Here is a 25354-nt window from a genome sequence, read left to right as displayed (position 1 = left end):
GTTATAAAATTACTCCTGTAATGTAGACTCTTGGGCCTATGTCTGTGCTTTGCTAAGACCTTTAAATGGAATTTGCATATACAGTTTTTATCAGGTTTAACAGAGGGGCACATAAAAGGTCACCAAAGCTCATACATTTCTAAGCATCAAACATTTTACTGGTGCTTGATTAATCAGTGATAATCTTGTAATATTATATTCTCAAAAGCTGTTATTTAATTATTCATGCTTGTTTTGCTTGCTGCAGACATTTCTCCCGGTGAAATGGATGGCACCTGAAAGCATCTTTGACAATCTGTACACAACATTGAGTGATGTCTGGTCTTATGGCATTCTGCTGTGGGAAATCTTTTCCCTGGGTATGTAGTAGACACATTTCTTGAGCATAACATATTAGCCTCCACATAAATTGCATGCATTTTTTCACAATTTTGAAAATTCATTAAGTTAGTAGACTGAAAACTCACAGAATCATTCAGAGTCTGCCTTGGGTCAGATGTTCAATATCACTTTAAAAGTTGCTGTGCATGCCCTAGTCTAATATCTACATGCTCATAAGTGCACCTTGAAGTCAAAACAACAGTACAGATCAAAACAATAAACTTAGGAGCCATCCCGGTGGTTCAGCGGCAGTGCTGTGCACTGCCATGCAGGGCATCTTGGGTTTGATTCCCTTATCAGGGCTTCTGCTCCTAGGTTTAGCTGGAGCAGAAGATCTGGAGCACCTGGAGATATGGAGACTTAGTCATTTTGCAATGGTGACACCTAGTGGCTAGATATAGGGCCCATGATTGCAGTCTATTAGACAGAGATGTGCAGTGTAGTCCCCAACTAAGGACTGTCACTGAAGGGACTGATCTAACTGAATTGGCAGGGAATATAAAATAAGGAAAAAAAAATTCCCTGGTAGTTATGAATGAAGTCTCATGGTGCCAGTTTCTAGCCCATCTAGTCTGCTTATTTTTCCTACCTGTTGTAATATCATAAACCTCACTTGATTTCCAACTTTACGCTCACTTGTCCACTGCTAAGGATTCTCTGTACTTGTTTCATGACTTTTTTAATTCTGATACTATTTTTGCTTCTGCTCCATCCACTGGGAGATTCCTCCATGCATCTTCAACCACTTCTGTACAGAAATACTTTCTCTTTGGTTGACACATATTCAATCTATCATGACTAAGGGGGTCATTTATCAAAATGCGCTAAGGCATTGCATGCGAAAACATCTTTAACGTATGTGATAGCACCATATCATGCGATGCAAATCTGAAAAACAATATTGTTAAGCCATGCAATAGCTTGTATTACAGGATGGTAAGGTTTTATTGCATTTTGTGATGTCTCTGGAAAGGCCTGTTTTAGTAGATTTGAAGCTCCTGGAGCATATGTGTGTGAGAGAGAGAGAGAGAGAGAGAGAGAGACTAGCCATAATGTCTTCTCCCTAGATAGGTATTTGTATCCCTCCCCCCCCCCCCCCCCCCAGTGGTTGAATGCAGGAAATACAACAGGTATGACATTTATTGCAAAGTCTGAAAATGTTATCACAATTTGCGCTAACTTAGCTATTTGCATAGGTAATTAGCACAAATTGTGATAAACTGTATATTAGCATAAAACACACTCCTTTTACTATCGCATGCGATACTTAGCACATTTTGATAAATCCAGGCTTAAGTATTCTAGTACTTCCTTTCCACCAAAAATTCTTCTCTCTTGTTTATTATTTGTATCTTGGTATTTTAATGTTTTTGTTTTATCTCCCTTTGCCTGCCCTCTCTGGCAGTGCTCAAGTCTCACCTTATGAAGCTTAAAGAACAGACATGATACCAGTGTAATAGCTCTTCTGTGGATTCTCTGTATCTCTTTGAAGTGCACTGACCTGATGAAATGTTATGGATCAAATAAACATTTAGAGCCAACAGCTCTGGAGAAAAAAATTCTATTTTATTAAATCCTTCAAATAATGTAATAAAGCATTCCTTATGGAGCGAGAGTGGCAGAGTGCCATGCAAGATACCAATAGGAAGCTCTCTCTCGGATGATTTTACTGATAATAAGGCATTATATAAGGTTTATGCTTCATATATTTCCAACCCCTAAACCAATAACTGGGTTAGAGAATTGTCAAAATATTTCTATGACTGGTCATTTTTATAAACAATCAAAATATCTGTATGTAAATTCGCTCTCACTCTGTATGCAAATGCTATCTATGAGTCTGCAGCTATGCTAAAGTGCCAAAGACCTTGGTGTGTTCTAAACATAACTCTGTAATACTGTGGTCTTATAACTTTCTGGCTGATGCAACAATTTTATCTAGCACCTTCCCTTCTGCAGCATCTAACGCGATTCGCAAATGCAAATTAGTTATTTGGTATTCAGGGGGCGGAGTTGGGGCGGAGCATATGTAAAGCGGGAACCTGTGTGGAGAGAGAGAGAGAGAGAGAGAGAGAGAGAGAGAGAGAGAGAGAGAGAGAGAGAGAGAGAGAGAGAGAGACTTACTATAGTGCTTATGCCCTACATAGGTATTTGAATCCCTATGGGAGGGCTACCTACTAACTCGGGGTGGGGATTAGGTATGAGCGTCGGGGGTTCGCGAATGGCGAAAACATCGCCGCACACGATGTTTCCCCACTGCACGAAAGAAGCCTCATTTGCATTGGTAACGCCCCCTAATGCGTTACCAATGCGATATTGGAAAATAAGGCCCATAGTTAACTAACATAGAAGACACATTACTTTATTCAGGATGTATTTGCAGAAAAAAATTATTCATTCATATAAGTTGGTTATCTTAAACTATGAAATTATTACCCCCATAAAAACGGTGAGGATTGGGGAGAGTTTGCACTGTAAGGGGGTAATTTTCAAAAGGGTTTATGTGCTTAAAGCTGGATTTTCGTATGTAAATGGACTTTATGTTAGGGTTGGCAACTGGTTCCAGATTTTCAGGACAGGTTCATCCAGTCATGATTTTACTCCTCTGCATGTAGGTACTTATAGTCTTGCTTTTCTTAGGGAATGCAATAAGGAAAGCAGACTAAGTCCCAGCATGCAATGGGGTAAAACCAGGACTGGATTACCCTGTCCTGAAAATCTGGAGCCAGTTCGCAACCCTACTTTACATGCATAAGTGGGATTTTGAATATTGCTATGATATAAAATTCTTTTATGTGCATAAATTCTTTTGAAAATTACCCCCATAGTATTTCAGCATTATGAAAACTTACAGAATTTTTGGAAGATTTGTGCTCTATCATTCTAAGCACACTGAAAAAACAATTAATAAAACAAACCTTTCATAATTTCCCCTCTAGGTGGCACACCATACCCTGGAATGATGGTAGATTCTACTTTTTACAACAAGATCAAAAGTGGCTACAGAATGGCAAAACCTGATCATGCTACCCATGAAGTGTATGCAAATGCATTTTTTTCTGACCTAATTGTTCATTTTTCTGATGTAGTATTTAGTGTAGTATTGCTTTTTCTCTCTTGGAATTCCCTGCAATTATTTGCTTACTTTTATTTCTGTCCTACCCTCAGGTATGAGCTAATGGTGAAATGCTGGAATACCGAACCAGAAAAAAGACCTTCCTTTTATCATCTAAGTGAAATTGTTGAAAGCCTTTTACCTGGGGAATACACGAAGGTATGTGCATTAGAAATCACTATTTTCAAGACCTGATTGTACATCAGTTTAAATTTAGTTGTATGGAAAAGTACACCAAAGGTGAATGTTACCTACTGTGCTGTCTGCACAAAATGGTACAGTCATTTAATGGACCTGATGTTGCATTATTTTAAGCACCTGAATGCAGCAATAGTTCTGGGTCTTTTCTCTGATTTAACACTAATATGAATTCATCCAGTGGTATATGACATTCATTCATCTATTAAATTATATTTATTTCTATTTACTGATTGGGAAAACCAGAGCAAGACCAAACTTTGCTTTCAATGGTTTGGGAGGTAGAGAGTTAATGACTCATATTGAAAGGGAAATAATACAACAATTATCTCAGAGTTTTACATGAGTAGTGTGTCAAAAGATTTGGAAACATAGGGGGTAATTTATCAAGCCATGTTTGATGTTTACCACCTGATAAGTTGCCTTGCAGTAAAGATAATGCATGGTATTTTGAAAACCTTGCATTATTTTACCCCCAACAATGCTGGTATAGCTCATTACTAGGCAATTTTATGTACATAAAATAATGTGGCTTGCCTGAAAAATCGCAAGCCATGTTATTTTAATGAGTCAGCTACTACTTAAGAATTGCGGCTAACTCTCTGGGTACATTGGGATGCTAACACAGATCCTGATGCTATGAGGGCTGACAGTTAAAAGGGTCAGAATGGCCCAAATGAACCCCCGCAATGTCTAGAATGACCCCCTTCCATCCTCCCCACTGCCTTAGAAGCAGCCCCAGTGCCTGTCTGATATGAAAAAAAGAAAAAAAGAAATTTACATGGCATAGCTCATCTCCTTCCTTTCCAACCCCATCCCTTTAATACAATTGACCCCCGCCCTCCACCTGGGCTCAAGGAACATCCCCAGTAGAGATGTGAATCGTGTGATCGATCGTCTTAACGATTGATTTTGGCTGGGGGGGGGGAGGGAATCGGATTGTCGCGGTTTTGTTTTTTTTTTAAATCGTGTAAATCGTAAATCGGGGGAGGGCGGGAAAACCGGCACACTAAAACATCCCTAAAACCCACCCCGACCCTTTAAAATAAATCCCCCACCCTCCCGAACCCCCACAAAATGTCTTAAATTACCTGGGGTCCAGTGGGGGGGTCCCGGTGTGATCTTCCACTCTCGGGCCACAGGTGTGTTAATAGAAATGGCGCCGGCGCTACCTTTGCCCTGTCATATGACAGGGCAAAGGTAGCGCCGGCGCCATTTTGGTTCCTGTCCCCCAACGTCACGAGCGCAGGAGATTACTCCCGGACCCCCACTGGACCCCCAGGGACTTTTGGCCAGCTTGGGGGGCCTCCTGACCCCCACAAGACTTGCCAAAAGTCCAGCAGGAGTCCGGGAGCGACCTCCTGCACTCGAATCGTGTTGCCGTATTGCAAAATGGCCATACGGTTAATATGGTTAATACGGCAACACGATTCGAGTGCAGGAGTGCAGCATTGGGATGCTGGAGGGGGTTCATTTAGGCCACTTTGGCCCCTTAACACAATGGCAGCCCTGGGCTGCGAGGGATGCCATTGTATGGCATTTGTGAGGGCATCAAGCTACAGTATTTTTCCCACGGTGGAAAATAATGCGGTTTCCCTAAGCTGCGGTACCAAGAACTGCAGGTACTGCAGTTTGGAAAACCTCACCGTATTTCCTCTTCTGGCTTAGAAAATGACCCCCATATTAGCTATCAGACAGTCTGGTGCAGATTTAAAGCTACTTAAAGTTGTAGTTGTATATAGGCTCAGCAGAAACTCATACCCAAAAGGCTGGGCCAGCACAAGAAAAAGACCTTTTATTTTTGTTCTATTTTTTTCTTATCATACTACATCACAGCTGATAATTTTGTTAGTGGATTAAACTGGATTATTTTCAGGTTGTGATATCCTTATATGGACCAACATAAGAATTATCCACAGCTGATGACTTCATGAGCTTACAAGAGCACATAAGTCCTTACTTCAGAGGGCCTGGAAAACTCCCAGGCAAAATCATCTTTGGATAAATAAATAAAAAGTTTGATAACCTGCAAAAAAAACCAAACAATTTTCCGTAGGGTAAATATGGCTACAGGAATTCCATGTTGGTGGATTAACAAATAAAAGCTTCAGGAAATTGCTGGACTTTAATTTGAGATGAGTTGCGGTGGTGGGAACATTTTAGCTATTACATTATACATGCAGAGAGATTTAAAAAATATATCCTGTTACAGAGCTATGAAAAAATCCACAGTGACTTCCTGAAGAGCGATCATCCTGCCGTCACACGTATGAGATCAGAGTGTGATAACACCTACCTTGACACCACTTACAAAAATGAAGACAAGCTGAAGGACAGGGAGAGTGGCTTTGATGAGCAGAGGCTGAGCGCAGACAGCGGTTACATCATCCCCCTGCCTGACATTGACCCGGTCTCGGATGATGAACTGGGAAAAAGGAACAGGCACAGGTATCAACATGTACATGTTATTAGACTAAGCTGCTGACTAAGCAATCAGCATGACAATAACTTTGCTTTTGGAGGCAAGCAAATTAACTACCTGCAATATTTTGTTTTGCAGAATATAATTTAATGTAGTTGCATTTTTTGTAAAGATTTTGAATACTAGGAGACTCAAAAAAGGCCTATATCCTCCAGTAGGAATTTGGGAGGGGGGGGGGGGATTGTCTATGTGAGTAAAATGTTTGAAACAAGTCTGACTAGAAGGGTAAAGTAATTCTTTTTATATCAATTACAGTAAACGTTTTGAAAAATCCACAAAAATATTGTTCTATGAACTGTCATTTTAGAATGGATAAATTCCCACAGGGGGGAAAAGAAAAACGTGCTAGTAAAACCTTGTACAAAAAATCATGTGGAATACATGCTTGATTTTGACAAAAACGTCCCGTAGGTTTTGTATACAGACTTTTTTTCTGTGGTTTTTTTTCCCCTTGCAGAAATTGAATCCTTAGGTAAAAGATGTACTCTTTCGGTGTAGCAGAAGCAAACTGATCTGCAGGCTTATATTGCCCTATTTTTGCACAAAACTAAAACCTAGCTCTTAAAGGCTCCAAATCTTGTATTTATGAATACTGCTGTTCAAATGAAGTCATCAAATAGAAATGGAAAGGAAAAGAGCATTCTGAACGTATTTCTCCTCCTCTCATTCTGAGGTGTTCTATTCTTTTATTTTATACCACGGCTACATGCAAACCAGGCTAGCAACGGAGGGCTGGATTTACTCGGCTGTTGCTGCAGTAGTCACAGTGTAAACCAGGGCTTCCTAAACCTGTCCTGGGGACTCTACAGCCAGTAGGAGTTTTAAGGATACCCACAAGGCATCAAAAATATTTTTTATTTCTTATTTTTTCTTGTTTGTTTCATTTGTTTATTTAAAATAAAAAAAACAAACAAATGACATTTTAAAATAGGAATGAAAAACAAAATGAGATATAAAAAAAAAAAGTCTGCTTGGATCTGGGCCCTACTGCATTTAGCTGCAGTAACAAAGAACTCTTCCTGGGTCCTCGCCCCATTGCCCCTCCCCCCCCCACACTTCCCTGATCCTTCGACCTCGTCCGTGGTGTGTAAAGAAGCCGGAGCGATGCCCAGTCACTCCTGCCTCGCTGGTGCCTATTTCATAATGGCACCATATGACCTGAGGTTGGAGCCATTTTGAATAGTGCCGTACAACAAAATGGCATTGGCTTCTTGATGGCTGGCTCTGTCTTGTTGTATAGCAAAATTTAAAATGGTGCCGGCTTCTGGTCAGTTGGTACTATTTTGGAATAGGCACCAGAAGGGCAGGAGCAACTGGGGATCACTTCTGCCCCCAGGGGAACCCCGGCATTGCGGGTGAGTCCAGGAGGCCTTCAGGGGATAAGGCACGGAGGGGACCTATTTTGAAACTGGGCAGCCTGGTTTTTAAACATGGCAGCACGGTACCAAATGAAACGCGAACAACATTCGATTTCCTTTTCTTTAATTTTCAAAATGACAGCACATCCTTACAAAGAATATGTCGTAAATTTCTATAGGTTTCCAATGTATGCATATTTATTTCATGCAGAGTCCTGAAAACCCAGCTGTGAGGTCTCCAAGACAGGTTTGGGAAGCTCTGGTGTAAATTATTTAAGTAGAATTGTATTGGTAACAGAAATTTGACTGACTTAAAAAGAAGAGATGTATTCACCTTCAGAGTGGCACGAGGATGCTACAGCAGTGTTTCCCATCCTAGTCCTGGAGGCTTAACTGATTTTCAGGATAGGCATAAAAAATATGCATGAGATGGATTTGCAAACCCTCGGTCTCCAATGCATGCACATCTATCTCATCCATATTCATTTTGACTATCATGATACCAAACCAATTAGTTGTGCCTCCGGGATAGGATAGGGGAACACTGTGCTGGAGGATGTACTTTAGGGATGTGAATCGTTTTAGGACGATTAAAATTATCGTCCGATAATTTTAATATCGTCTTAAACCGTTATGGAACACAATACAATACAGATTCTAACGATTTATCGTTATAAATCGTTAGAATCGTGAGCCGGCACACTAAAACCCCCTAAAACCCACCCCTGACCCTTTAAATTAAATCCCCCACCCTCCCGAACCCCCCCCAAATAACTTAAATAACCTGCGGGTCCAGCGGCGGTCCGGAACGGCAGCGGTCCGGAACGGGCTCCTGCTCCTGCATCTTGTCGTCTTCGGCCGGCGCCATTTTCCAAAATGGCGCCGAAAATGGCGGCGGCCATAGACGAAAAAGATTGGACGGCAGGAGGTCCTTCCGGACCCCCGCTGGACTTTTGGCAAGTCTCGTGGGGGTCAGGAGGCCCCCCACAAGCTGGCCAAAAGTTCCTGGAGGTCCAGCGGGGGTCAGGGAGCGATTTCCCGCCGCGAATCGTTTTCGTACGGAAAATGGCGCCGGCAGGAGATCGACTGCAGGAGGTCGTTCAGCGAGGCGCCGGAACCCTCGCTGAACGACCTCCTGCAGTCGATCTCCTGCCGGCGCCATTTTCCGTACGGAAAATGGCGCCGGCCATACGCGTATGGCCGGCGCCATTTTCCGTACGAAAACGATTCGCGGCGGGAAATCGCTCCCTGACCCCCGCTGGACCTCCAGGAACTTTTGGCCAGCTTGTGGGGGGCCTCCTGACCCCCACGAGACTTGCCAAAAGTCCAGCGGGGGTCCGGAAGGACCTCCTGCCGTCCAATCTTTTTCGTCTATGGCCGCCGCCATTTTTCGGCGCCATTTTGGAAAATGGCGCCGGCCGAAGACGACAAGATGCAGGAGCAGGAGCCCGTTCCGGACCGCTGCCGTTCCGGACCACCGCTGGACCCGCAGGTTATTTAAGTTATTTGGGGGTGGGGGATTTAATTTAAAGGGTCGGGGGTGGGTTTTAGGGGGTTTTAATGTGCCGGTTTTTCGATTTTTCGATTTTTCGATTTTTTAACGATTTTCACGATTTTTCACGATATTTTACCCCCCCAAACGGCAACAATACGATTCCCTCCCCCTCCCAGCCGAAATCGATCGTTAAGACGATCGAGGACACGATTCACATCCCTAATGTACTTGATTCAAAATTCATTTAGATGCTACTGATGTCAATTCAGGGACAGGTATTATATGTGTGAGTAAATGGCTGGGGAACCTCTTGCTTTTCTCCTTTTGAAATCCAGGGTCCTTCACTCCTGGTAGCCTCATTATACTGAAGCTCAAGTGATCTGGAGAGTATAAATTCCAAGATTACCCATTAATCTCTTATCTCCTTTGTGGCAGGAGTTAGGTGCACAGCTCTTTCATAGAGCTGAGCTATTTGAGTTTTGTGGTGTGATTGACCTCGCTTTTGTGTGTGTGTGTTTTTCACAGCTCTCAGACCTCTGATGAAAGTGCCATCGAGACGGGTTCAAGCAGTTCTACTTTCATCAAGCGGGAGGATGAAACCATTGAGGACATTGAGATGATAGATGACATAGGAATTGATTCCTCAGACCTGGTTGAAGACAGCTTCCTGTAACCTTTGGTGCCCAATGGGTGGACATTTGCCAGCATTAAAAAAAGGGAACCTTGCCATACCATCTGCAGACTTCTTACTTTTCAAATGAAAAACCACTTATTACAAAAAAACAAAAAATATGCAAGAAAATCTGATTTTTTTCAAAGCAAGGGCTCAACCGAGGGCAAAGAGATTGTCCGGAATGTGACAAAATGAGACATTAAAAGTGGCTTTTCAGAGTAATTACTTGTGGTAATTTAGCAGCATCTCAAAATCAGTCAATAGTTTTACAAAGTGGATGAGCAATGGGAGAGGCCATAGAAATGCAACTTTGTGATTCAAGGGCATTCATGACTGAAGAGAATTCATTCTGCAGCCAATTTTCACTGTTGTAATTATGTAAATAATGCACTCTGCCTAATCACAAATGGGTTCAGGTATGAGGGAAACATATTCTTGGACTTGCAGAAGAAAGCAATCAACATTTCCTGTGCGAACTCTCCTCCGACCCAACATTGGTTGTTGCTATGCTGTTGTTGAGAGGACGTGTAAAAACCACTTTTGAAATACAGTATAAAGGTACAGGTACTATCAAGTATTATTTTTTATAGTAGATAAAGACAAAGAGAAAATAATAATGATAAAGTTCTATAACAGATTGTGGGTATTAGAAGTTTGTCTATACCTGGTCAAGTTGTTACAAATAACTTTTTGTATAATTAATTTCTAGCATTGTCAATAATAAATAGAAAATGTATTTTTTGATAATGCAAATGCCAGCAAAAGCACAATTGTTTAACATACCGAATAGCTGAACATATACTTTTTTAAATTTAAAGATTTCAGTTCTGTGTGGATAGATCAATTATATTAGTGCTTAATATAGATTAAAACTAGTTGACAATATGTATTAGAAGAACTTTGGTTAGTCTAATCAGTCAACATTGCCTTGACCACTACATGAATTTGCCCATTCAGTGGATAAAAAAAAGAATTTAATAACCTGTGTGGTACTAAGACTCTTAAAATGTACATAAGTATTTTTATGTAACAAACTATCAGTAATCCTCTTTTAAAGTGTTCATCTCTTTTCTGTAAGATTACTTATGTTAATTCAAAGTGGAAGTGCAAGAAATGAAAACATTACTAACATTACTGATGTAACTCTCAATAATGTTATACATCTCAGGACTGAATTTATAGTGGATCAGAATGGGAAGCACTGGTTGTAATGATGAGCTGGTCTGGCATCCAACAGCAATGCAACTAAGAGTGGTTTCAAATGGCAACATCTGAACTCTGTTTTATAGCATATGTTCTTGTGATAGCCCTTAGAATTGGATTTAGTAGTTTCTCAGCTCTTAAAGATGTGACATAAATGTTTCTCATGCTGATGGATTTGTTACTGTGATGAGCTGATCCCAGTGGAGACATATGAAAACCACTGTATTTGACATATATGTTAATAGCTGGAATCATAGGCACCAAAAGCTCATATTTGCTACAAGATTTGTATTTATTATTGATATGTGATTCTTTGGAAGATATTTTGCCAGGTCTACTACAATTGCGCTCTCTCAACTGCCTACAAGTCTAATAGTTTTGTATCTTCATATTAAGAGGCCAATGTACTAACAGCCCTGAGGTTTGCCACTGCCTCAGCGAGTGCTAAAATGGCAAATAACACAGGCTATTTCATTTGTGAAATCTGGTGTGTGTGTGTGTGTGTTACTTGCGGTTTTAGCATGCATTATTTAGATATGGTGTACTTGAGTGCAATGTCTATGCAAATCTAGATAATGAGCAGCAGCATCATGTAAATCACTCATTACCTATGTTCACATAGTAAATAACATTCATTAAAATGCGTGAATGTCAACACAGTCATTATTGCACAAATCTTTACTACACCTCTGAGAGGCATGGTTCTTTTATCATGGCAATGGCTGCATTAACATGAGAAATGTAATGTGTGCTATTTACCTCCAAACTCATTTGCATGCGATTAAAATGGGCTATTATCCCTCATTAATTAACACGTGATATCGGCCCACATTATTGCAGCTTAGTACATTGGCCTCACAGTTGGGAAACTAAATGGCAATCTGACTGGGCCAAACTTCCCAAGGTTCAAAGCTGCAGGCTTGAAATTTGGCAGTTTCTGATTGAAGCATGTTACACTTTATGATACAGAGGAATGTCTGTAAAGTCCTTTTGTGTTCTTTATTCTTCTCTTTTTGTTTGTTTTATAAAAATGGAATGTGCATTTCAGACAGTCATCTGTGAGGTCTAGAAGACACCATCTCACTGAAGAAACCTACTGAATTTTCATGGCTAATGTGGCAATTGAGTAGGTTTGGCAACTGGCTCCATTTTTTTTTTTCAGGGCAGACTGATTCAGGTCTGATCTTATGCCTCTTATGACTTGTAGTTCTGGTTTGTTTTTTTTTTCTAGGAATATAAATAGGGGAATTGGCATTACATGTTCATGCATGCAATAGGGTGAAACCAAGGCTGGATCAACTTCTACTGAAAAAGGCAGTTAGCAACCCTACAATCAAAAAGAAGATTATGGAAAACATTTTAGAAAATGTTTAAATTCCTTGTTCTAAAAGCAATGTCTGCCCTCATCGGGGGTTCTACTGTCTTTCGGAAACTGACACTGTTAGACACTTCCTTTATGACTGCAGATGTCAGCCCCTGAAAAAATATTTGTTTTCCGTTGCAATTTTATTTTTGATCACGGGATGTCATTTGAGATAATAAGATGGAATGTCCTCAGCAACCAGATTTGGCATGTGCTGTCAGCTAGGAAAAGCTTGCTAAAGTTTGCTGCTGATGCAAACTTTAGCAAGCAACTTTAGCAAAATTTCCAATTTCTAATTTTTTAATTCTGTTTTGTAAAAGTGATACTCTCTCTGTTAGTGGACTATACTGCATATATATATATATATATATATATATATATATATATATATATATATATATATGTCCATATGCAGCCAATGCATGGCTCTGCTAGTTAGCCAGATAAACTTGTCTGGCTAACTAGTGCTGTATGTTATGTTAACTTTAGGACAGCCCTATGGCCCGAACAGAGTTGGCCATATAATTCAACCAGCTAATTCTGAATATCGAGGTAGCCGGGTAATTTATCCGGTCAACTTAACTCCTCCCTGATCTGCCCATTCCCCGCCCCTGATTTAGCCAGCTAAAAACTTAGACAGATAAGTGACTTATTCGGTTAAGTGGCACTCACTGATCCTAGCTGAATTTTCAGTGATGCCACTTAGCTGGCTAAGTGCCGTTTTGAATATCAGTCTCCTTGTGAACATATACATACACTGTCTGTAATTGCTTTCAATGTCTTGCTTTTGGCTCTGGATGGTAGACCCTGATATTTTGGGAAATATTCATCATTCTAAAATCACATATCCTTCTTTTAGGGAATTAGATCTTCAGACCTGATCCTATGCTTTTTCTAGTTTCTCCAGGACATAAAAAACAGGCATATCTTACAAAGAGAGTTAGATCTTGCTATTGTTTCCGTGTCACACATTAACCATACATTTCTTTTCACTTGCATGTGGAAAGAAAGATGACTGCTGGTTCTTCCTGTTTTATGTATGGAAAATGACAATCAAAAAAATGTAGAGGAACACAATTTCAGTATTGGAATGGCTATAGATTCCGTAAAATATGGTCTGATGTATTAAAACAGTCCTATTATCTGAAATGGGACATAAACTATGATGATGTTATACATCAATTTTGTATATATGTATTTCAATATAGTCTTTTGGAATACTGCCAGACATTTATGTTAAGCTGTATCACTGCCATGGATTTTTTGTTTTTTTTTTATTATTTTTTTAATGACTGTGATATACCCCACAGGCATGTTAACTGTTGCACTTTTGAATGTCTGAAAATTATATTTTAGAGTAATAAAAATTAAGTGTTTCCAACATGATGGTACTGTGGCTGCTCTAGAATGCTAAAAATGTAATGATTGTTTCTAGACACAACAAGTATAATTTTCAAAGCCCTTTCTGCAGGTGATATAGGGCCTTCCATGCATGTACTTTTCCCTGAAGTAAGGGCAGGCATTCCTGGGGGTCAAAGATGGGGAGGGGGTTTGTATTTACGCACAAAATGGTGAATTTTCAAAATTTTATACGCGTAAAAATGAGCAAATACCAGTGTAAGTAGCATCTATTCATATGTTCTGTATTTTATAAAAGTAAAAAACACGTGCGCGCTTTCACTTTTGTGTGCACACATATGTGCAGAATAAAGAGGTAGTCTAGGGGTGTTCCCGGGCAGGGCATGCGATTACACACGGAAGTTGCTATTTTAAAAGACACGCATGTGCATTTGCCAACTTACTTATTTTACACCTCCTATTATCTGGCGTAAGCGATGTTAAATGTGCTTATTGTGTAGTACTGACGGGGTGGGAGGTCAGGCTGAAGAGCCAGGAGGGTCTCGAAGACTTGGAGAAGGACTGGGCAAGTTGTGGGCTAATTGGTAAACTGGTTAATTTTATTTACGTGTGCATGCTAATTGGCAGACTTACACACATAAATTGGGACTTATGTAAGCTCTACTTTATTTTTGCATTTAAAATATATGCACATATATTTTTAAAATAGGTAGGAAATGTACAAGCATTCAATCTATTTCTATATGTTGTTTCAATGCATTGCATGTATTCGCACGTATGTTGCGGTGTAGGGAAACTTATTTCATTAAAGGGCCAGATTTTCAAAGGGTTACGCGTGCCAAGCTTATTTTGCATAGGCCCGGTGACGTGCGCAAGCCCCGGGACGTGCGTATGTCCCGGGGCTTGAAAAAAGGGGTGGGGCGGGAGCGTGGCCAGAGGCCAGAGGCCTCTGTAGGGCCTCTAGTCTGGGGGATCGCGCGCCAGCACTCGGCCGGCGCGTGCAACCTACAGAGGCAGGTGCAACTCGAAAAATAAAGGTCGGGGGGGGGGTGTTTGGTAGGGCTGGGGGGCGGGTTAGGTAGGGGAAGGGAGGGGAAGGTGGGGGGGCGGAAGGAAAGTTCCCTCCGAGGCCGCTCCGATTTCAGAGCGGCCTCGGAGGGAACAGGGAAAGCCATCGGGGCTCCCCTAGGGCTCGGCGCATGCAAGGTGCATAACTGTGCACCCCCTTGCGCGCGCCGACCCCGGATTTTATAACATGCGCGCAGCTGTAGGTATTAAAATCCGGCCCATTATCTCTAGTCTCGTATTCTAAACGTACATTTCCTCATTCACAGCTAAACTTCCTGACTCTGTGCCGTACTCATGCTTTCACACTGGAAACATTTGTACTGTCCCCTCACCACACTTTCCACACGGACACAACTTCATATAAACACATCTCCTTTTCATCTACTTAAGACATATGGAAGAATCTCATACATTTTGTTCTAAATTTAGATTACTGTGATACATAAGAACTATCCTACAACGCAGGATTCAACCACGCACGCATACAACTGCAATAATCTGAACCACACAAATTGATCCATGCAAATTTCACTAGCAGTGGTTGCCTGGCCACATTTATAACATCTCAGTTTCCACTTGACCACTCATACCTTCTATTGCATGCCTCTCAGCACACAATAGATTTAAGGCATGAATTAATAAACACAAGAAATAACAATTATGCAGAAGCGAGAGTGCAGACAGCTTAAAAAAAGAAAAATGAAAATTTAAATTGACGGATGGCTCTAGATGATGAGGGAATGGACTGGAGTAGGGCATGGCCACTCTCCTCACAGGTGCTGGCAGAGGATGGGACTTGGGGCCTCTGCTTCTTCTCTTCTTGGCAGTCTTCCTTCAGCCACAGTAGCAGCATTTTGTGACGTGGTTGTGAAAGAAGAGAAAAAATAACTTGATTACAAGTGCTTGACATCTTCATTAAATATGGCCTAATACAAAGAGCTGCAGTCATACCACTGGAGAAGCAGAGGCATAAAACTGAATTGGCCAGCAATAATGCAAAGCGATATTCAGAAAACAAACATAGCTATACATACAAAGAAACAAAATTATGACCACTAGTAACCTCTGCTCATGTAACAAAGAGAGAAGAAAAAACTAGTATTACTATAAAAAAAAATAAAATCCAATGAGGACATATGCAACAAATGAGCAGCATACAAAATTGCTTTTGAGTGTATAGCCATGCAAGCGAGAGACTGGTATGCACAGACCATAGGGGCAGCTCAAGGCAACCTGTTGCCTGAGGTGAGGGATGAGATGGCAACCCCCTCCTAGCATCCAAAAGGCCATTTCTTAAATCTACTTAGTTAATAGTTAACTATTAACTTAATTAACAGTTTATGGACTTCTCCAGGAGTTCTTCCAAAGCTTTTTTTAAACCCAGATATGCTACCTGCCTTTACCACATCCTCTAGCAATGAATTCCAGGCTTATTAGGGTATTGAATGAAAATAATTTTCTCTGCTTTGTTTTGAATGTGTTATTTACTAGCTGAATGGAGTGTCTCCTAATCTTTGTATTTTTTTAAAAAGTAAATAACTGATTCACATATACTCATTCAAGTCATTTCATGATTTTATAGACCTCTATCTATCATAATTCCCCTCAGCCGTCCCTTCTCTAAGCTGAACAGCCCTAACCTCTTTAAGCCTTTCCTCACAAGACAGCCATTCCATACACTTTATCAGTTTGATTGCGCTTCTCTGAACCTTTTCCAATGCAACCATATCTTTTTTGAGATGAGGAGACCAGAACTGCACACAATACTTTAGGTATGGCCTCACCATGGTGCAATACCGATGCATTATGACATTTGCCATTGTATTCTCCATTCCTTTCCTAATAAAATCCTAACATTTTGTTTGCGTTTTTGACCACCAATGCACACTGGACAGAGGATTTTAAAGTATTGTCCAGTATGATGCCAAGATCCTTTTCCTGGGTGCTAAGTCCTAATATGGAACCTAACATCATGCCACTACAGCGTGGGTTACTTTTCCTCATGTGCATCACTTTGCACTTGTTCATATTAAATTTCATCTGCCATTTAAATGCCTAGTCTTCCAATTTTGCAAGGTCCTCCTGCAATTTTTCACAATCTGCTTGTGTGATAAGAACTTGGAATCATTTGATCACTTCACTCATTGTTCTTCTTTCCAGATCATTTATAAATATTTTAAAAAGCAGTACAGATTTCTGAGAGACCTATTTTCTGTTTCCAATTTTTTAACTATCTTCCAATCCACAATAGGGCATTTCCTCCAATCCCGTGACTTTTCAATTTTTTCAGGAGTCTCTCATGGGGCACTTTGTCAAACACCATCTGAAAATCCATACAAACTATATCCACCGGCTCACCATATCCACATGTTTATTAACCCCTTCAAAAAATGTAGGACAGTGGGGAGGCAAGACTTCCCTTGTGTAAATCCATGCTGGCTGTGTCCTAATAAACCATATCTTTCTATATGTCCTGTGATTTTGTTCTTTAGAATAATTTCCATGATTTTGGCCGGCATTGAAGTCAGACTCACCAGTCTATGTTTATTTTATTTATTTATTTAATAGCTTTTATATACCGATAACCGTTTGCACATCGTATCGGTTTACAAGAAACTGTAACATTTACATGGAACAAATGTTAACAGTAGAGTAATAAAAGACAGGGGTCAGGGTGTAAATAAAAAGAGTTAGGAGAATAGCTTTAACATATCTGTGTTAGACTATGTACAAGTGGTGGCATATATATATTGTTAGCAGGGAGAAGCATAATACGTCATTCAGAAAATAAGATAACTATGTTACAATGTTAATATACGTCATTCAGAAAATAAGATGTTAATATATATAATTACAAGCTGTAATTGACCAAGATAGCCTGGGTTCAATGCAAAGTGTTAAGAGAAAGGCATAGGGGAGGGGGAGGAGCTAAGTACAGGGAGGGGGGGAGGAGGCAGAGAGGGGGAGATGGAATTAGGTGGGAGAATGTATACCCGATCACCCTGGATCCCTTTTTAAAGATCGGGGTTACATTGGCCACCCTCCAATCTTCAAGCACAATGGACAATCCCAATGATAGGTTACAAATTACCAGTAGCAGATCTCCTGTCAATGGTCAAATTTCTCAGTGGAAAGGGGTGGACAGTGGAGTGCCTCAGGGATCTGTACTTGGACTGGTGCTTGTCAATATATTTATAAATGATCTGGAAAGGAAGATGACAAGTGAGGTTATCAGATTTGCGGACAATACAAAATTATTCAGAGTGGTTGGATCACAAGCAGATTATGATACATTGCAGAGGGACCTTGCAGGACTGGAAGACTGGGCATCCAAATGGCAGATGAAATTTAATGTGGACAAGTGCAGGGTGTTGCATGTAGGAAGGAATGGTCCTTGCAGTGGTTGCACAATGTTGGGTTCCATGTTGGGAGCTGCCACCCAGGAAGGGGATCTGGGTATCATAGTGGATAATATTTTGGAATCGTCGGCTCAGTGTGTTGCAGCAGTCGGGGGGGGGGGGGGGGGGGGCAAGCGGAGTGTTGGGAGTTATTGGGAAGGGAATGGTTAATGTAACAGAGGGTGTCGTGATGCCTCTGTATCGCTCCATGGTGAGACCGCACCTTGAATTCTGTGTACAATTCTGGTCGCCGCATCTCAAAAAAGATGTGGTTGTGATGGAGAGGGTGCAGAGAGGGGCAACCAAAATGATAAAGGGGATGGAACAGCTCCCCTATGAGGAAAGGCTAAGAAGGTTGGGGCTGTTCAGCTTGGAGAGGGGACGGCTGAGGGGGGATGAGATGGAGGTCTTTGAGATCAAGAGAGGTCTTGAACGAGTAGATGTGAATTGGTTATTTACACTTTCGAATAATAGAAGGACTAGGGGGCATTCCATGAAATTAGCAAGTAGCACATTTAAGACTAATCGGAGAAAATTCTTTTTCACTCAACACACAATTAAGCTCTGGAATTTGTTGCCAGAGGATGTGGTTAGTGCAGTTAGTGTTGCTGGGTTTAAAAAAGGTTTGTATAAGTTCTTGGAGGAGAAGTCCATTAACTGGTATTAATCAAGTTTACTTAGGGAATAGCCACTGCTATTAATTGCATCAGTAGCATGGGATCTTCTTATTGTTTGGGTAATTGCCAGGTTCTTGTGGCCTGGTTTGGCCTCTGTTGGAAACAGGATGCTGGGCTTGATGGACCCTTGGTCTGACCCCGCATGGCAATTTCTTATGTTCTTATGTCCATTTTCATTTTTGAGTGCTTTCAGAACTCTAGGGTATATACCATCTGGTCTGAGTGATTTACTATGCTTTAGTTTGTCAATCTAATTTATGAGAGAGAGAGAGACACAAAAAGCAGACAGACACATATTTGTCATCTATTTATACCACTGTAGGAGGGTCATCTAGTAACCTGAGATGAGGTTTTGGTGGCGGTCTAGGGTTTGGGAACGAGTTTTACATGCACAGTCAGGGGTACGAACAGCACAGTACACATCGGTGAACATTTGATATGATTTGGAATTAGGAAAGGTACACAAAGATGAGATTTCTACAATGTACTGTCGCCTAGCTTGATAGCACCCAGGTAGAGAGTGTATCAAGCTAGGGCTAGAGTACATTGTAGAAACTATCGTAGTAGCCTAGCAATGGCAGAGGCATCCCCCAGAAGAGCCAGGCTGGATTGCAGTAGAAGGCTACTGTGATCCTGGTGAGAGCCTTGAAAAAAAGGTATGGGGCAGGTGGGGCAGGGGGAAGGTTTGGGGTGGACATTGGGCGGGGGGATTTGGAGTTTTGGCCCTATAAGAGGAAGTTGGAGCATGGGATTTATTCTTTTTTTAATATATCCAGTTAAGTCTAAAGTTGTACAGCTAACCACAACCGAATAACTTTATACATGACTGGCGATATTCAAAAAATATCTGATTATATTTAAAGTTATTTGGCTATGGTTAGTTGGGACAAGTTATCCGGCTAACTGTAGCCGGATAACTTGTCCACCAAACGTCCTACTGAATGTGGATCCCAAAGGATCCCTAATAGCTAGCAGCTGGAAATAAAGATATGGGATAACCTGCACGGAGCGGCAGTTAGAATTCTAAACACCTTGCTGGACAGACTGGATGGATCATTTTGTTCTTTATCTGCCATCATTTGCAATACTACTATGACAATTAGAAATACAAGTATTTAGGCCTGAGAAAAAAAACATTTGCCACAATTTGGTCCCCAGTCTGAGGTACTCAGCTGTATATAGTACCTAGAAACTCTCCAGATTTGACCCTTGAACTCTGGGTCTCTGGGTGAGTTCCCAGATTTTCCAGAGACTGGACTTAAAAAACCCCCAAAAAGAAGTGCAGTAGTGCAGCAGCATTTTAAAAATGTGCAATGGGAGTAGAGGTTGCCTGTTTTCTTCAGGCTTTGCTACTCCTTCCTCCTCGGTTCCCCCCTAGCGGTAGCACATGTAGAGAGAGACAGTCTCCACAGTAGTGAGAACTTAAGTATTCATTTAAAGCAAATGCAAACCCCACTAAAATGGCACCAACTGCACTAGAGGCAGGCAGCAAAGTAATGTCACTTTAACGCCATCCTCCAGGTGGAATGTTCCAGAACCTGGAGTGGGAGTGAGTGGGCTTCACTCCTGCCCTTAAGAATTTTACTAGTGTAACCCTTACTTGTGGTGTGTTAAGTCCCAAGGACACACAATTGAATTTATTTCTTTGGGATTGCTCCGGCTAACCATTTAATCCCACGCTGACTCTTAATTCCTGTGAGGGACTCTTTTTACCGAGGGAAGCTCTCGCTTATGGCTCAGACAATGAAAGAAGATCGCCAGTGTGTGTGTGTGTGTGTGTGCTGTACTTTAAGTGCTTCTCATGAGGTGAGCAGCTGTAAGAATTAGACAGGACCAGGTCTGGGTGTTAAAATAAAGTTTACTGATTCAAAATATTAAATAAAGTCCATTTGTCCAAAATGATGAGTGTACATCTGACTGTAGTTACAGGGTTTCTTCCTGTGTAGGTAGGTGTCCTTTGTAAGAGACCTCTGGGTAGAGCCTATGGTGATTTTAAATATGCACTGTATGGGAATCCTAGTGGAGAGGTCCCCTTTACATTGCTAACATCCTGCCTTTAGACATCTTCCTTCTCTCAAGACACCCAGCCTGCCCTGGTTCCTTGTTGGGCAGAGATCCGGATGGGGTCTCCTTCTCTGATTCTTCCTTCCCTCCTTTGGTGCAGCTCTTCTTTTATCCTTATTACTTGTTACTTCAGGTGATTTTTATCCTTATTACTTGTTACTTCAGGTGATTTCTCTTCTGGAAAAAAAAATCTGTGGGATCAGGCTATTTCTCCTGCAGTGCAATCCCGGTGGGGAAGGGGGATCAAAAAAAACCTCCCCACTAACTCAAAGTCCAAAACACTTAAAGTTTAACTGGATACATCTTCCTAAACTGGGGTTCATGCTGTCACAGGTGCTCACTGCTCTTCAGCCCCTGTCCTTTGAGTACAGCCAGCAAGGATGACTTTCCTCATAGAAGCAGGGCGAACTTAGTTTCTTCCAAATCAAACTCCTCCAGCCCTCACTGTCTCCTACAGCAGGATCCATCACTGGTGCTTGCCCACCTAGGGTTTAGAGAAGGCTCGCAGGTCTCTGGTCCCCTAGTGAGAGCCCTTCTGCTCCTAAAGGGAATCAGGTTCAACAATCTGTCTCTCTGTAACTTAAGATAAGAAGACTCCTCTGGCAGGGAGTACACGATGAGGTATCCCCTCTGAAAGAAAACTCCTTAGGACAAGGCCGGAAGGTCCGTCTAGTGTGTGGAAGAAATACATCTTTACTGTGCGGCTGCTCTCTCTAATTGAACCCCTGAGTGTTAAAATGGCTGGGCTAAATAGCACTGAGTCACCCAATCCCAAAACTCCTGGTGGGAGGGCCTGAAGGGATGGACGGCTCCTACTAAGTGTGTTCTGAGAACAAGGACAATGGCATTTACTGGCCAGACCCGGTAGGGGTGCCACACTAGACTGCAGGAAGGAGGCAAGTGGGGGCCAGGAAGGAGCTCCCTGGTGTTGACGGATTTGAATAGGGGGCAGGAGGGGCCTGGAGAGGCCAGGAAGGCTCAGGCCACGGGTTAAATTGTGGCAGAGTGAGAAGATGATTGCAGGCCATGGGAGGCCTTTTTTAAATGGGTTCCTATTTTTTTTTTTTTGGATCAGCAAATGAACCAAATCAAACAAAACAAAACAAAAATATTTAAAAAAAAAACAAGAAATGAAACCCCCTGAAACAAAAAAGAACCAAAAAGAAACTTTGGGGCTGCACATCCCAACCCACAGTGCCTTCCTGTGCTGCTTCTTCAGAACTGTTGAATCCCCCACCCAGACAGGGCACATAAAATGTGAGAGGGACTGGTACCTGAGTAAACTGAGTGCCAATTTTATGGGAACAGGTTTAGAGGGAATTTGGGTCAAGCAGATGGACCCAGGTCAAGGCTAGGATGGTGTGCAGATGTCGTGCTCACAAGTTATCCAGATAAACCTATTTGAATATTAGTTTTTATCTATTCTATGGTTAAATTCCATATTAATAATGCTATTGCTAATATATAATGTTATACAAATATGAAAAAAAAAATAATGTTATACAAATATGAAAAAAAGTGCATTTCACATTTTCAGATACCAAGCTTCTTGACTGGAAAGGCCACAAGGTGGAAGCATCACACAAAAGATGAGATGGTTTTCCTAAATTATAAAAGACACATAGCTGATACCAGGATCCAAAGTTAGATGCAAAGAAACTTTAAAACAGGCTCAGTGAATCTGCCTGTCATGGCCTAATGCTTTCGTGTCATTATTGGACTGAATTTATTCTGTTCTCCACCTTTCTTGTGCTTCTTTCTTCTCATAATGCATACCACATGTTTCTCCTTAAAGGTTTACTCATTCTATCAGATCTTTATTATTCCCATTCAATCTACCATTTCTTGTTATATGTAGGCCTGATTTCAAACCCAGTGGACCCATAAATGAAATTATATATTTAGAAAAATGAATGATAAATTGAATAATTTGAAAGGGGTGGGGAGTCCACTGAGCATGATTTATCTATTCTAATCAGGCATGACTTTGAAACTAAAGAGAAACCAATCTCAATTTATTTGCCTATTTCCATTAATTACATTTCTATTCTATTTTCCTTCTATATTTCTTTCACACATCATCCTCTGGGGGACTCTATCCTTATGTATAGTTATCTCCTCAGTTTTTCATTCTGTGAAAGGATCCCCAGGAGAAGAAGCAGAAAAAATGGGAGTAGTATCAGGCAAAAATGATTTGAGAAGACCCATAGATGATGCAGGCAAGAAGGCCTATGAATTAGGAAATGGAATGACAATTAGGGATGTGAATCGTGTCCTCGATCGTCTTAACGATCGATTTCGGCTGGGAGGGGGAGGGAATCGTATTGTTGCCGTTTGGGGGGGTAAAATATCGTGAAAAATCGTGAAAAATCTAAAAATCTAAAAATCGCAAAACCGGCACATTAAAACCCCCTAAAACCCACCCCCGACCCTTTAAATTAAATCCCCCACCCTCCCGAACCCCCCCCCAAATGAGTTAAATAACCTGCGGGTCCAGCGGCGGTCCGGAACGGCAGCGGTCCGGAACGGGCTCCTGCTCCTGAATCTTGTTGTCTTCAGCCGGCGCCATTTTCCAAAATGGCGCCGAAAAATGGCGGCGGCCATAGACGAACACGATTGGACGGCAGGAGGTCCTTCCGGACCCCCGCTGGACTTTTGGCAAGTCTCGTGGGGGTCAGGAGGCCCCCCACAAGCTGGCCAAAAGTTCCTGGAGGTCCAGCGGGGGTCAGGGAGCGATTTCCCGCCGCGAATCGTTTTCGTACGGAAAATGGCGCCGGCAGGAGATCGACTGCAGGAGGTCGTTCAGCGAGGGTTCCGGCGCCTCGCTGAACGACCTCCTGCAGTCGTTCAGCGAGGGTTCCGGCGCCTCGCTGAACGACCTCCTGCAGTCGTTCAGCGAGGGTTCCGGCGCCTCGCTGAACGACCTCCTGCAGTCGATCTCCTGCCGGCGCCATTTTCCGTACGAAAACGATTCGCGGCGGGAAATCGCTCCCTGATCCCCGCTGGACCTCCAGGAACTTTTGGCCAGCTTGTGGGGGCCTCCTGACCCCCACGAGACTTGCCAAAAGTCCAGCGGGGGTCCGGAAGGACCTCCTGCCGTCCAATCGTGTTCGTCTATGGCCGCCGCCATTTTTCGGCGCCATTTTGGAAAATGGCGCCGGCTGAAGACAACAAGATTCAGGAGCAGGAGCCCGTTCCGGACCGCTGCCGTTCCATACCGCCGCTGGACCCGCAGGTTATTTAACTCATTTGGGGGGGGGTTCGGGAGGGTGGGGGATTTAATTTAAAGGGTCGGGGGTGGGTTTTAGGGGGTTTTAGTGTGCCGGCTCACGATTCTAACGATTTATAACGATAAATCGTTAGAATCTCTATTGTATTGTGTTCCATAATGGTTTAAGACGATATTAAAATTATCGGACGATAATTTTAATCGTCCTAAAACGATTCACATCCCTAATGACAATTGGAAATCAGATAGGATAGCTGAAGACTTAGCAGAGCCAATAGCCCCTGGAGACAAAGCAGCTAGAGAGGTATATAGTTGAGACCTTCAGGGACATAGTAGTCAAGTCCCAACTTCAGACTGTCAGCCCTGTTTCTGCCTTGGAGGAAGAAGGTCTCATGATGGGAGAGCACCAACCAGGTGCAGCAGGAAAGGATCCTGTAGCAAGGACCTGCTCTTCAGCTGATGCATGGCCTTTCGCACTGAGGATATCTCCCCAAGGCCTACTGCCCAGGAGGGAAGGGTTAGGTCGGCCGTCATAGTTGGTGATTCGATTATTAGGAATGTAGTTAGCTGGGTGGCTGGTGGGCATGAGGATCGCCTGGTAACATGCCTACCTGGTGCAAAGGTGGCGGACCTCACGCGTCACCTAGATAGGATTTTAGACAGTGCTGGGGAGGCACCAATGACATAGGAAAATGTGGGAGGGAGGTTTTGGAAGCCAAATTTAGGCTCTTAGGTAGAAAGCTTAAATCCAGAACCTCCAGGGTAGCATTCTCTGAAATGATCCCTGTTCCACGCGCAGGTCACCAGAGGCAGGCAGAGCTCTGGAGTCTCAATGCGTGGATGAGACGATGGTGCAAGGAAGAGGGATTCAGTTTTGTTAGGAACTGGGGAACCTTTTTGGGAAGGGGGAGTCTCTTCCGAAGGGATGGGCTCCACCTTAACCAGGGTGGAACCAGACTGCTGGCACTAATCTTTAAAAAGGAGATAGAGCAGCTTTTAAACTAGAAAAAAGGGGAAAGCCGACAGTCGCTCAGCAGCGCATGATTCGGAGAGAGGTATCTTCAAAGGATACTAATGATGCATTAGAATTAGGGCATCCCGACAGTGAGGTTCCAATAATAAGAAAAATAGTCCAAGTGCCTGTAACTAAAAACTCACCTGAGCTAAAAAATTCTAACTTATCCCTATCAATTAAAAAGCAGAATGAAAATATAAACAAAAAACAAACTTTGAAATGTTTGTATGCTAATGCCAGAAGTCTAAGAAGTAAGATGGGAGAATTAGAATGTAT

The 25354-nt window shown here is 42.1% G+C and overlaps 1 protein-coding gene across 2 annotated transcripts in view; it reads left to right on the top strand.

The window, feature by feature from the left end:
* Positions 1-13777, top strand: part of PDGFRA (platelet derived growth factor receptor alpha) — an 83783-nt gene extending 70006 nt beyond the window's left edge. Inside the window, exons 19-23 of one of the 2 annotated variants that reach the window (XM_029587569.1) lie at positions 248-359; positions 3321-3420; positions 3550-3655; positions 5907-6142; positions 9555-13777. In XM_029587569.1, the coding sequence (XP_029443429.1) occupies positions 248-359; positions 3321-3420; positions 3550-3655; positions 5907-6142; positions 9555-9702 (702 nt within the window). In that variant the 3' untranslated portion in view covers positions 9703-13777. The remainder of the gene's footprint in view (positions 1-247; positions 360-3320; positions 3421-3549; positions 3656-5906; positions 6143-9554) is intronic. The other variant, XM_029587563.1, reaches the window with a different exon arrangement.
* The last annotated feature ends 11577 nt before the right edge of the window (positions 13778-25354 follow it).

The sequence above is a fragment of the Rhinatrema bivittatum genome, chromosome 1, assembly GCF_901001135.1.
Source record: "Rhinatrema bivittatum chromosome 1, aRhiBiv1.1, whole genome shotgun sequence".
NCBI classification, from domain to species: domain Eukaryota; kingdom Metazoa; phylum Chordata; class Amphibia; order Gymnophiona; family Rhinatrematidae; genus Rhinatrema; species Rhinatrema bivittatum.
This window is presented reverse-complemented; position numbering and strand designations above follow the sequence as displayed.